This window comes from Chiloscyllium plagiosum, chromosome 33 (genome assembly GCF_004010195.1).
Source record: "Chiloscyllium plagiosum isolate BGI_BamShark_2017 chromosome 33, ASM401019v2, whole genome shotgun sequence".
Taxonomy (NCBI): Eukaryota; Metazoa; Chordata; class Chondrichthyes; order Orectolobiformes; family Hemiscylliidae; genus Chiloscyllium; species Chiloscyllium plagiosum.
In genome coordinates, this window is record NC_057742.1 from 997,593 (window position 1) to 1,011,993 (window position 14,401).

Genomic DNA, 14,401 nt, shown 5'->3' on the forward strand with positions numbered 1-14,401 from the left:
CAGAACCATAGAATAGACCAATACTGCAAGGGAACAAGATTCTTTATATGAAGAACAAGTATCGTTGGATGGACAACATCACTCTGATCTTGGAGTATTAACAACAGCACCCAAACCATATGCTAATGACAGAAAAGAATCCTTCTTCCCCATATTTTCCTGTAGTTACATCAACCCAAGCTCCTTCAGCAAGCGTATGATCTAAGGAAGCAAGTAGAGAAAATTCAAAATCGCCAACTTTACCTCAAAGTGTTTCTGTATCTGGTCAGAGACTCTTGTGATCTACTTATTAAGACATGGGACAGAGAGGGAAAAAATGTACAGTAAAATCTGTAAAAAGTAGTAATTCAAGGAACTTGTTTGAGAATATATATAACTGTTAATCAACGTTTATGACAGGAGAGAAAGCTTGAGGAGGGGTGTTGTACAGGAGCTTCAGGACCTGGAGAAATCTTGCAGTGATATAAAACCATAAGTCAGAAATTAGACCATTCAGCCATCAAGTCGGCTCCACCATTCAGTCATGGTTGACAAGTTTCTCAACGCCCATTATCTCGCTTTCTCCCCATAACTCTTGATCCCTTTGATATTCAAGAACCTATTTATCTCTGTCTTAAATATACTCAATGACCTGGCCTCCAAAGCTTTCTGTGGCAGTGAATTCCATAGACTGACCACTCTCTGGCTGAAGCCATTTCTTCTTATCTCCATTCTACAGGGTCTTTCCTTTACTCTAATGCTGTGCCCTCGGGTCCTAGTCTCTCCTACCAATGGAAACATCTTCCCAACATCCACTTTGTCCAGGTCATTTAGTATTCTAGGAGAAAGTGAGGACTGCAGATGCTGAAGATCAGAGATGAGAGTGTGGTGCTGGAAGAGCACAGCCGGTCAGGCAGCATCCAAAGGGCTTATGCCCGAAAAGTCGATTCTCCTGCTCCTCGGATGCTGCCTGACCTTTTGTGCTTTTCCAGCATCACACTCTCGACATTTAGTATTCTATATGTTTCAATTAGATCCCCCTCATCCTTCTAACCCTCATCGAGTATAAACCCAGAATCCTCAAACGTTCCTCATTTATTAATCTTTTCATTCCTCAGACCATTCTCATAGACCTCCTCTGGACATGCTCCAGGACCAGTACATCCTTCCTGAGATAGGAGACCCAAAACTGCAGATAATGCGATAGAGCTGCACATCACTGAGTAAATATAACACAGTGTAGACAGAGGTAGAACACTATAGACTCTGGAAGACTGACATGAATATGTGGATATTGAGTCATAGAGATTTTACAGCATGGAAAGAGACCCTTCAGTCCATTGTGTTTGCACCGGTCATCAAACATCCACCTAATTCTTCAGGCCAAGTTCCATTACTTGGCCTGTAGCCACGTATGCCAAGCTGTTTGGAATGCTCATTGAAATAGATCTTAAGTGTTCTAAGTGTTTCTGCCTCTCCCACCCTTTCAGAGAATGTGTTCCAGATGCTCAAACTCTTTGAATGAGTTTGCTTTTCCTCCAATAACCTCTGAAACTTCTGCCTCCTTACCTTAAAGTTACACATCAAAGTGCAAAGAAGAGAGACTTGACTTTATTTAATGCAACTACTATAAGATCAGAGTCCAGTGTACCTATGATTACCATGTACCAGGGGCTCAGCAGTTTTTAATGTTAATTTGAAGTCCAAGTTTGAATACAATTCTTGACTTTTCCTTCTCATTGACCAGCTTATCTCAAACCCAAACTCATAGCATGGCATAAACCACTGATCCACAACAGTATTTTTCAGATAATCCCAGATGTGGTCACCTGGTCACTTTATCCCCAACCAGTACTGCTGATCCTGACAAACACAGAAACTCTTTGCCAAGAATTGTTCTGCTTGATTCAGTTATTTAATAAACTGAAGGTAGCTGCCTCCCGTATCTGTAAAGTTTCTGTTCACACAGGCTGATCCTAGATAGCTCCAGATAATGTTGATATGCACAGGACAGTCCAAGTGCCAAATATTATTGCTATCTAGAATCTTTGAGTCATAAAGATGTACAGCATGGAAACAGACCGTTCGGTCCAACGGATCCATGTCGACCAGATATCTCAACCCAATCTAGTCCCACCTGCCAGCACCCGGCCCATATCCCTCCAAACCCTTCCTATTCATATACCCATCCAAATGCCTTTTAAATGTTGCAATTGTACCAGCCTCCACCACTTCCTCTGGCAGCTCATTCCAAACACCTCCCACCCTCTTTGTGAAAAAGTTGCCCCTTACATTCCTTTTATATCTTTCCCATCTCACCCTAAACCTATGCCCTCTAGTTCTGGACTCCCCCACCCCAGGGAAAAGACTTTGTCTATTTATCCTATCCATGCCCTCCTGATTTTATAGACCTCTATAAGGTCACCCCTCAGCCTCCGATGCTCCAGGGAAAACAGCCCCAGCCTATTCAACCTCTCCCTATAGCTCCAACCCTGGCAACACCCTTGTAAATCATTTCTGAACCCTTTCAATTTTCACAACATCTTTCCGATAGGAAGGAGACCAGAATTGCATGCAATTAAGTGTATAAGTCCTGCTAAGATTTGCTTTCCCAAAATGCAGCACCTCGCATTTATCTAAATCTATTTTATTATTATTTATACCTTTCATTCCAATGATGCCAACATTTCCAAAAGTACTTCATGGCCTGTGAAACACTTTGCAATATATTAAAATTGTGAAAGGTTATATGTAAATGCAAATTCTTTCCCTTTGTCCTCTTTTCTTTACAAAGAATTGATATCACGTAACCACTAATCAGGCTATGATGTAATCCTTCACATTTGAACATCCAAATACAATCTCTGCTGCAGTCTGAATGAGTTCAAGTTTATGGAGGGTAAAAAGTGGAAGGTCAAGCACATGCTGAATGTGGAAATAGTCAACTCTAGATATAACAAAGGCATTAGACAATGGCTTCAGCAACAGATGAGCAGAGGCAGGAGTTAACTCAAGTGGCATTGCTGAGGTGGCAGTCGGTGATCTTAGTGAGGGATATGGCTCAAGCTGATTCCCCCTCAGATTTCCCTCTCTTTCTGTAGGGAAAACAGGGACTGTATTTTAAACAAATTCCTTTAAATATTAATAATGCAGGAAAACTGTCAGTGAATAACAGGCAGGAATCCAACCAAGATTCTAGGTGTGGGAAATCTTACACCAAAGTTTAAAAAGTTTTTGGTGGTATTTTGGAACACAGCCAGTGATAGTAATTATACAAGCAAGTTACTGAATGTTATCAATTATTTCAACAATATGCCACAAATGATTCATATTAAAGTATGCAGTAAACTGGAAATATGAAATAGAATAGCACATGTTGTGTTCACACAGCAGGCGCGTCAGCATTTGAAAGAAAAGAGTTAGATTTTAGTGAGACCCTTCATCAGAACTCAGACATGCTAATCTAGTTTCTCTTCCAAGCAAGGTATATGCTACTTTCCTGGGAAAGGTTCAGCTCTGCAGTAAGTAAGATATGATGCTCTACCAACTCAACAGCAATGTAGTAAAATAGCAGCTCCATCTCAATACTGTACTAGCACAGTCCCAAACACTGCCCATTAACACTTCAGTAATTGTGAACAGTGGCTGCTCTGTTTGTTAATAAGAGGCATTTTGAATAAGGCTCTAATATCTGAAACTCAGTTCTTTAAAAGCCTTCAAAGCAACTTGAAAGGATTTAGCCGGATGTAAAACAATAAAGGTTGAAAGTTTTAAAAGTTAATACACGATTCAGGTAAACCACAACTAAAAGCTAACTAAACTCCATAGACTCTAAGTTATACAACTTCAAGTACTGAGCTTAAATGTATAAAAAGGACAGAGAATCTGTTTGAAGATTACCTGTTTCTTTGGCAGTTGTTGTGATACTGGACGAGGTTGGCGTCCATGTCATTTCAGACTGCTCAGCTGTTTCTGGAGCGAAGCTTAAGAGTAGGGAAATGGCAAGATGCCAAGTTATCTGAGTGAGTCACGATGGTAATCACAAATCCACCTGGGCAGGCACAGGAAGGAGCAGGAGTGTGTTTGCACAGGCAGCGATTGCCCGCCCAGTGAACAGCTGACACCAACAGCTGTTTTTAAAGCCTTCTGTTGTCACTGTTCTATCACCTGCAAAGGTCACCTCACTCTGACCTTCTTTCTTATAACCTTGTTATCCTGATGCTCACGATTCTTTGTTGATCTCACTATCTCTGACTGTTTTAATGGATAGAACAAGAGTTTGGATGTGCCTCAATTATAAGTTTAAATGTAATCAGCGATTTCTGAACTCTAAATTGGAACAGGGTTAGAACACAGAAACAGGCCATTCAGTCCAACTGATCAATACTGGTGTTTGTATTTTACATCAGCTTCCCTCAATAATTTATTAACATCTCCTTCTATTTCTTTCTCCCTCATGTATTTATTCATCACCTCTTCAAATGTATCTATGTTACTTAACTCAACCCCTGTGTAGCAAGTTCCACATTCTCACCAGCCTCCAGAATATAAATTGCTCCTGAATTCCGTACTGGATTGATTAGTAATATCTTATATCGATGGCCTCCAGTTCTGATGTCTCCCACAAATGGAATCCTCTTGTCCATGCCTACTCTATCCAAGCTTTCCATGATCAAAAAGGTCAGTCCTCACTGACTCTTTCAGAGGGAAGAACTCCAGCCTTTCCTAATAGTTCTACTTTCCCATTTTTTCCACTTTCTCCAGTACCTCCATATTCCTTTTGTAGCATGACAACTACATGGGTTTACTGTGCGTGTGACTCACTTACATATCACATGTTCAGTGTGAGCATAAGCCATGTAATCTCAGTCAATGATGCTGTCAGGTAAGTATGGGTTGTTACTTTGGTAGGAGATAATGACGACCCTGCTACAGCCAGGTCAGATGGCCTGTTCAAAATACCAGAGAGAGGGTCAGCTACATCCATCAGCAACCCATTCTTGTTTACAAAGCAAAGAAGAGCCCAGCATCTTCACCTGTGACTCTCAGAGGTACCCTTTAGAAGACCAAATAACAAGCAAGCTTTCAATTAATCTAAAAAGAACCATTTATCAGCTAATTCAAAACTTTTATCCTGGATTGATCAGCTGGCATGAGCTGCATTGGAACTGGTCCACCAGGTCAGGAGAGCAGGAGCATTCAGGAATGAGGGTGACCCTGGACAGAAGGTCTAACTATGACTCCTTCTCGAAATTAAATATCAGTTTAACAGGCCAAATCTACAAGTAAGAAGCAACTTCAGGGCCCTATGATCTAAACTGGAGTTGGTTACACTGTCCCTAAACCTTTCTCAGTGTCTGTCAGATTACACCCAGTTTCCAAATCAAAACTTGCCACTTTAAATTCCCTCCTCCACTGTTACCCCACCACCATCTACCCTCCTTCACAGTCCCAGGGGAGGTACAGCACAGGGTTAGAACAGAGTAAAGCAACTCACTGGGATGGCACAATGGCTCCGTGGTTAGCACTGTTGCCTCACAGCACCAGGGACCCGGGTTCAATTCTCACCTCAGGCAACTGCCTGTGTGGAGTTTGTATATTCTCCTCGTGTCTGCGTGGGTTTGCTCCAGTTTCCTCCCACAGTCCAAAGATGTGCAGGTTAGGTGAATTGGCCACACTAAATTGCCTGTAGTGCTCGGCGCATTAGTCAGGAGTAAATGTAGGGAAATGGGTCTGGGTGAGTTGCTCTTCGGAGGGTTGGTGTGGACTTGTTGGGCCGAAGGGCCTGTTTCCACACTGTAGGGAATCTAATCTAATCATAATCTTTTAAAGTGAAAGTAAAGTTTTCTCTACATTGACCCTATCAAACACTCCCAGGATAGGGACAGCATGGGGTTAAATACATAGTTAGCTTCTCTCTTTTGAAAAGGACCAGGAGATTTTATTTGATTAATGCACACACAGATCAGTAACATACACTCTAGCAATTCTTTATTTCTTTAACTGTCTACTGGCAGTACTTTCATGCCATCGCCCTAGCATTTATGTATATCCCTTGATGCCCTTCTCCAACACAAATGAAGAGGCAACTGTCCCCCAGAATTTAGTACATTCTTTCCAGTGGAAAGCATCCTTTGTATGGAGGAGTACATCCTGACTTCAGCCTTGAAACTTTGGCTCCAAATTTAAGTTATGTCCCCTATTTCTAATTCCCCTTGTTGAGGCAATAATCTTTCTATCTCCCAATCAAATCTTTTAGTCACCAAGACCTGCAATCTTGTGTGCTGTATCGCAGTGTAGTGCTGAGGAAATGCTACAGTTTCATAGCTGCCCAGCTTCTGTGATCACTTGTAATCAGAATATTAAAAATTCCATTCGTTAACCAAAGAACTGGAAATGGTGTCACTGACCTTTTAAACAAAGCCACAAAATAGAACAAACTAACTAATTATTTACCTTATTGTGGGATCACACTCTATCTAACATAGGTTAACTAATAATAATAATGTGAGGCAATATGGGTAGAATTCAGGAACAAGGAAGGTGAAATCCCAATGCTGGGGTTATACTACAGGTCTGCCAATAGCCAATGGGAGAGTAGATGTAGACAGATTTTGGAAAGATATAAAAACAGCACAGTTGGTATGCTGGGTGACTTTAACTTTCCCTGTATTGAACGGAACTCACTTCATACTAGGGACTTGGATGGGGCAGAATTTGTAAGGGCCATTCAGAAGGGTTTCTCTACACAGTAATAAACAGTCCAACCAGGGAAGGGGTTATACTGGACCTGGTTTTGGGAAATAAGCCCAGCCAGGTGAGTGATTTATCAGTGGGGGAGCATTTTGGGAGTAGTGACCATAATACTGTGAGTTTTAAGATACTCTCGGATAGGGATAACCAGCAGTTCTCGGGTGTAGGTTTTAAATTAGAGAAAGGTGAACTACAAGAATATTAGGCAGGAACTGCAGAAGTTTAATTGGAGGCGACTATTTGAGGGTACATCCACATTGGACATGTGGGAGTATTTCAAGCAGTTGATAAGAGTTCAGGAGCAGCACATTCCTGTGAGAATGCAGGATAGGTACGGTAAGTTATGTGAACCTTGGATGATCAGAGATGTTATGACTTTGGTCAAAAGAAACAGAAAGCATATGTAAAGTCTAGGAGGATGGGAACTGACAAAACCCTTGAAGTATATAAGGGAAGTGGGAGAGAACTTAAACAAGGAGTTAGAAGGGCTAAAAGGGATCATGAAAAGTCATTAACAAACAGGATTAAAGAGAATCCTAATACTTTTTATACATATATAAAAAGCAAGAGGGTAGACAGGGAAAAGGTTGGTCCACTCAAGGTACCAGGAAAGGGAGGTGAGGTCCAAAACAAATACTTTGTGTTGGTCTTCACCAAATAGAAAGAATTGGTGGAGGATGATCTCAGGGAAGGGAATGTCGAATTTGTGAGCAAAGTTGATATTAAAAAGGAAGAAGTGTTGTGTGTCTTAAAAAGTATTAAGATAGATAAGTCCCTGGGTCCTGATGGGATCTATCCCAGAATATTGAGGGAGGCAAGGAAACACATTGCTGGAGCATTGGCAGAAACCTTTGTACCTTCTTTGGTCACAGGTGAGGTCCCTGAGGACTGGAGAATAGCCGATGTTGTCCCATTGTTTAAGGAGGGTAACAGGGATAATCCAGGAAAAGACAGGCCTGTGAGCCTCACACTGGTGGTAGGGAAATTATTGGAAAAGATTCTCAGGGACAAAATTTATACGCATTTAGAAGCAAATGGACTTACTAGCGATAGACAGCATGGTGTTGTGCTGGGGGGGGCACAGGTTGTGCCTCACTAATTTGATCGAGTTCTTTGAGGTGGTGATAAAGATGATTGATGAGGGCAAAGTGGTTGAAGTTCTCTACATGGACTTCAGTAAAGTGTTTGACAAGGCCCCTACACAGTAATAAACTGGTACAAAAGGTGAAGTCATATGGTATCAGAGGTAAGCTGGCAAGATAGATACAGAACCGGGTTAGTCATAAGAAACAGACGGTAGCGATGGAAGGATGCATTTTGTAATGGAACGGGGGAAGGTTCAAAGTCTGGGGCGGGGGGAGTAGTTTAAAAGAGAGGTGGTGAGTGCCTGGAATGCATTACCAGAGGAAGTGATGGAAGCAGACACAATAGCAGCATTCAAGAAGCACCTGGATAGATACATGAATAGGAAGGGAACAGAGGGATACGGATCCTGCAAGGAAAGGCAGTTTTAGTATGGAAGGGCAAAATGTGTCAGTGCAGGCTTGGAGGGCTGAAGGGCCTGTTCCTGTGCTGTATTGTTCTTTGTTCTTTAATAGTCACTTTGTATTGAATGTAATTTATTGCATGCTACATGCTGTGCAATGCTTCAAACAGAGAATTGGAATAGATCCTCCTTTTGTAGGTCAAGCTCTTCATTTCTGGATGGGACAATTCTCTCAGCCAGAATCTATAATGCTCTCTATTGTCACTTTGCACAATCCATTAAGGGTTGGGCCTACAACCCGTATTAGTGACGTAACTGAGGTATGTGTCACTAACTGAAAGCAGTGACAGGTGGTGAGGCTGGCAGGGCCAGTGAGAAACTAGTTGTGCAGGTTAGGCTGCTGTCTGTACGTTTACCACCTAATAGAATGGCACAACCCTCATGGGCTTTCACTGCATGAACTGAAAACCCTGATCAACCTAGGGATTGTTATTCAACCTAACTCCACTTCAACCAAGACACTGTGGATTCTTAGCAGAGATTTTATGAGGCTCTTCACTCTATAAAAGCAAAAACTGAAGAGTGAACATCGAGTTTTAAAATAGTAAAAGCAGTGATTTAGAGAGAATATTTGTATATGTGGAAGGATCCTAAATTAGAGACGATCAATACAGGATAGGCATTAATAAACCAACTGGGAGTTCAGAAGGAACTTTTTAATCCAAGAAGTGACAATGCAGAACTCGCTACTACAGAAGTGTTTGAGGTGAAACATATGTGTTTTTGGGGAGGTTGGACAAAGGCATGAGGGTGAAAGCAATAGAAGGAAATGGGGCTGGGGCGAGATGAAGAGCAACAGGAGGGACACTGGTGAACACAAACACTAATTAAGATGTTTTGGAGATGCCGGTGTTGGACTGGGGTGTACAAAGTTAAAAATCACACAACACCAGGTTATAGTCCAACAGGTTTGATTGGAAGCACACTAGCTTTCGGAGCGCTGCTCCTTCACCAAAAGCTAGTGCTTCCAAATAAACCTGTTGGACTATAACCTAGTGTTGTGTGAGTTTTAACTAATTAAGATGTAATTGTCTCCTAACTACCTGAGCAAACCATACAGTTGTATCAAACCATTACAAAATCTAAAGAAAGAAATTAAAATAGAAGCACCATTCAGAACAAATTAGATTAGATTCTCTACAGTGTGGAAACAGGCCCTTTGGCCCAACAAGTCCACACCGACCCTCCAAAGAGTAACCCACCCAGACCCATTTCCCCTTGTCTAATGCACCTAACACAATAGGCAATTTAGTATGGGCAATCCACCTGACCTACACATCCTTGGACTGTGGGATGAAACCAGAGCACTTGGAGGAAACCCACACAGACACGGGGAGAATGTGCAAACTCCACACAGACAGTCACCCGAGGCTGGAATTGAACCCGGGTCCCTGGCGCTGTGAGGCTGCAGTGCTAACCACTGAGACACCATGCTGCCCATCTAGGCACCAGAAAGACAACCTGGAAACCCAGACCTCTTGAGGTTGCAGGTATTTGCTCAGTAACATTTGGGGACTTGTGCCATAATGGAGCAGCTGGCTCAGTCCTAAAGGACAAAGCTGCTGCACTGTGTCTACAGCACATGGTGACGGAACCAATAAAGGAAGAACATACTCGGCCTCATCCTCACCTATCTACCTGTCACAGATGCCTCTGCCCATGACACTATCAGTACAAGTGCTCACAGCATACAACACACGAGGACAAAGTCCTTCTTTCACAATGAGGATAGCGTTGATCGTGTTACTTGGCACTATCACCATGCTAAATGTGACAGACTGCAAACAGATCCAGCAATTCAAAACTGGACATCTATGCAGTGTTATGGCCATTAACCACAATCCACAGCCCAGCATAAGTCCTGCATTACCATTACCATCAGACCAGAGATCAACCCTGTTTCAGTGAGAAGCGCAGGAGGACACATCTGGAAGAACACCAGGCATACCCAAAGATGAGGTGTTAACCTGGAGAAGCTACAGCACAGGAGTACTTGTATAAATCAGATCCAAGTTCTACAGTTTTCCACATGCCCCTGTCCTGAATGATAGTGAGCAATTAACAGAAGGTGAAGATTCCACAAACATCTTCATCATTACTGATGGGGGAGCCCAGCACATCAATGTTAAAAAAAAACAAGGCTGAAGCATTCATAACAATCTTCATCCAGAAGTGCAGCATGGATGATACATCTCAGCCTCCTCCAGCTGTCTACAAATGCCAGTCTTCAGCTAATGCATTTCATTTCTTGGTGGTATCAAAATTTGACTGACAGCACAGGATACTGCAAAAGCTAAGGGTCCTGACAACATTCTGGCATTGTTACTGAACACTTCTGCTCCAGAACTTGCTGCACCCTGAGGTCAAAGTATTTCATTACAGCTACAATACTGGCATCTACCCAGCAATGTGATTCCTGAAGACAAATCCACATTGGCCAATTACCAGTTCATCAGCCCACTCTTGATCATCAGCAAAATGGTAGAAATGATACAAGTCAGTGCTATCAAAAGTTTGAAGGTGCTGTTGAAGGAACTTTGGTGAGTTACTGCAATGTATCTTGTAGGTGATACACTCTGATGCCACTGTGTGTTGGTGACGACAGGAATGAATGTTGAAGATGGATTGGGTGCCAATCAAGTGGACTGCTTTATGCTGGATGGTATTGAGCTTTTTGAGTGTTGTTGGAGCTGCGCCCAACCAGACAAGTGGGGAGTATTCCATCACACTCCTGACATGTGCCTGGTAGAGAGTGAACAGGCTTTGGGAGTCAGGAGGGGAGTTTCTGGCCTGCTCTTGTTAGCACCCTATTTATTTACTTGGTTCAGAGCAGTATTAACACTGGTTTTGACAGAAAGTTCCAGAACACTTATGTGCCAACATGGAGCTATGATTAAGATCATTTTTGTACCAAGCTACATTCTGACAGTCACAGCTCTTTCATTCCCTCCCACTCAGATTCCTGACCCAGGAACAGTTGAGGTCCATAGGCCTACTGCACAACATCAATTAAATGCTCAATTCATACCTCGCCCAGACTTGGTTTAAACATTTGATGACTTGTACCAAGAGTTAGAGTTTAGTTGTCTCACTAAATGAATGATTAAACAGGTTGTGGTACAAAGATTTGTAAAGGAGCTATTTATATCGACAAGCTTGACCCAGACTGAATTCTTGTTTCTCAATCTATTACTTATTTATTAGAATGCCCACTCAACAAACACGGGGTTAAAGTTATTAAATCAGGTTCTCATTTAATAAACATAACAATGTGGTGTTTGAACTTCTTTACAATTGAAAGAAAGTTATGCCAGTGAGATCCAGCTTTTCATTAAAGACTGTATCCATGAGCTGGAAATGTTCATTTCTAGACCAAAGGGCCTTATGTCCGTTAGTATCTGTTACGGTCCAATGGGCAGTACTCTCACCTCAGAGAGAGAATGTTGTAGGTTCAATCCCACTCCAGGATGTGAACAGGCTCCCACTCCAGTTCTGGACTGAGGGAGTAGTACACTGCCTTCTTTCTAATGAGGTGGTTATGTAGAAGGCCTTCCTGCCCTGTCAGGCAGCAGCAATGTAATGTGGATGGATTCACAGTCTGACTGGTCATAAACATGCATGACAAAAGGGGAGGGGCAGGTGTATTTCCAACAGCCTTTAGGAGAAGGTAGAGGCTTAGGAAGAAATTTCATAATTTAAGGTCTTGGGAGCTCAAGGCATGGCCACCAATCTTGGAGCAATAGAAATGGAAATGCTGAAGAAACCAGAGTTACAGGGAAATTTGGTGAAGCATTGAGGACATGGAGGGATTTGAAGACAAGGACTAGTGTTCTAAAATCAAAGTTACCTGTTCCTCCAGAGGTGAGTTCCAAGATGCCCTAACAGGAAGAATATCACAGCCATAGTAGGATTAACGGGGATGGAGTCAGAAAGGTTTAATAATCAAAGTTTAATCATTGTCCTCACCCTCATTTAGCCCAGTCCCAGACTTAACCTCACACATTGGCACTATTACCATCAGGCTGTTCAGTCATTGCCCCTTTCACTGTGGCACCCCCTACTCAATCTTTCCACATCCCCTCACACTCTCAATACCCCCACTCTATTCCTCGTCTCATGCCCTTGCTCCTGGGTCTGGTCTCAGGCAACATGTTGGTGTCATAGAGTCAGAGAGTGGTACAGCACAGAAACGGCCACTTTGGTCCAACTCGTCTACACCGACTAGATATTCTACATTAATCTAGCCCCATTTGCCAGCATTTGGCCCTTTTCTCTCCAAGCCCTTCCTATTCATATACCATCCAGACGCCTTTTAAATGTTGTAATTATACCAGCCTCCACCACTTCCTCATTCCACACACACACCACCCTCTGCATGAAAATGTTGCTCCTAAGGTCCCTTTCAAATCTTTCCCCTCTCACCTCAAACCTATGCCCCCTAGTTTTGGGGAGAAGAAAAGTAAAATCGAGGTTTCGGGCAAAAGATTCCTGATGAAGGGCTTTTGCCCGAAACGTCGATTTTACTGCTCCTCGGATGCTGCCTGAACTGCTGTGCTTTTCCAGCACCACTCTACTCCAGCATCTTGGGGAGAAGACCTTGTCGATTTATCCTATCCATGCTCCTCATGATCTTATAACCCTCTACAAGGTCGCCCCTCAGCCTCCGACGCTCCAGGGAAAACAGCCCCAGCCTGTTCAGCCTCTCCCTATAGCTCAAACCCTCCAACCCTGGCAACATCCTTGTAAATCTTTTCTGAACCCTTTCAAGTTTCACAATATCATTCCTACAGCAGGGAGTTCAGAACTGAACACAATATTCCAATAGTGTCCAAATCAATGTCCTTTACAGACACAACATTACCACACAAATCCTATACTCAATGTACTGACTAATAAAAGCAAATATACCAAACACTCTCTTCACTATCCTGTCTACTTGTGACTTTGCTTATGAACCTGCACTCCAAGGTCTCTTTGTTCAGTAACACTCCACAGGACCTTACCCATTAAGTGTATAAGTCCTGCCCTGATTTGCCTTGCCAAAATGCAGCAGCTCGCATTTATCTAAATTACACTCCATTTGCCACTCCTCGGCCCACTTGCCCATTTGCTTAAGATCCCTTTATACTCTGAGGTAACCTTCTTGGCTGTCCACTACACCTCCAATTTTGGTGTCATCTGCAAACAAATGACGAATAGTGGACCCAGCACCGATCCTTATGGCACACTGCTGGTCACAGGCCTCCAGTCTGAAAAACAACCCTCCACCATCATCCACTGTCTCCTACCTTCAAGCCAGTTCTGTATCCAAACGGTTAATTCTCTCTGTATTCCATATGTAAAATGTTTGGCCTGAGGGGGCTGTTTCTTTGATAAAGACACCCAAAGGGCTATGGACAGGTGACGTAAGATTCTGATTTCCCATTGCTCCCGGAGAACCTGCTGCTGATGCAGTATAAACGATGTGAGTGAGCAATTCTGATTTGTGACTGATGACAACCTTACTCTGGGGTGATCTTTCTCCAGATCTTGTACAAATATTCATAAATTTGCTGCTGTGATGTCAGCAAATCTCCAGCCCATAATTACCCCATTACGAACAAAACTTGCTTCACTTCTGCCTTGTCCATTAGCACAAATTCTTCACAACATAAGCCATAGTCAATGGGATGGGCAGGTTTGGAAGGCTGCATTCTGCCATGCTGGTCACTGGCAGGCACATTTAACCCCATCACCACTATAGTTTGTGGCACCAACTGTCTTTCGTTCTCACAATGCCTTTCCTAGTTTGCTACATTGTAATTAATCATATTGTATATAACTCGCTGCTATTGAAATATCTGCTCCTCCCCTGTCCGAATTGAATCCAATGTCACATTGTGAACCTTGCTCAGTGATGGTGAGGGTGAAGGTCCACAATGCTGTGCTTTTCTGAAGATGTCATTGGATGGTGAAAACACACACACAATGTGGCACTGATAACAGATCGAAGAAACCAGTGTTCTCCTACACCAGAGAACATCCTGTCACTGTGTCATCTGGAGGTTGTATCTCAGGAAGTGGGAATTCTGTTGCAAATTAGCAGAGATTCTATTTAGAAGTTACAATGCACTGAAATGCAGG

The 14,401-nt window shown here is 42.7% G+C and overlaps 1 protein-coding gene across 5 annotated transcripts in view; it reads right to left on the reverse strand.

The window, feature by feature from the left end:
• The window catches only part of LOC122539703 (growth factor receptor-bound protein 7-like), a 151,937-nt gene that overhangs the window by 109,993 nt on the left and 27,543 nt on the right, over window positions 1-14,401 (reverse strand). Inside the window, exons 1-2 of one of the 5 annotated variants that reach the window (XM_043674709.1) lie at window positions 3,880-3,903; window positions 244-282 (exon numbers count right to left, since the gene is read on the reverse strand). The exons of 3 other annotated variants lie outside the window; for them this stretch is intronic. Coding sequence is in view for 1 of the 2 variants with exons in the window: in XM_043674706.1 (XP_043530641.1) it covers window positions 3,880-3,931 (52 nt within the window). In the remaining variant the exon portion in view is untranslated. Of the gene's footprint in view, window positions 1-243; window positions 283-3,879; window positions 3,978-14,401 lie in introns of those variants that run through there. One more of the 5 variants, XM_043674706.1, reaches the window with a different exon arrangement.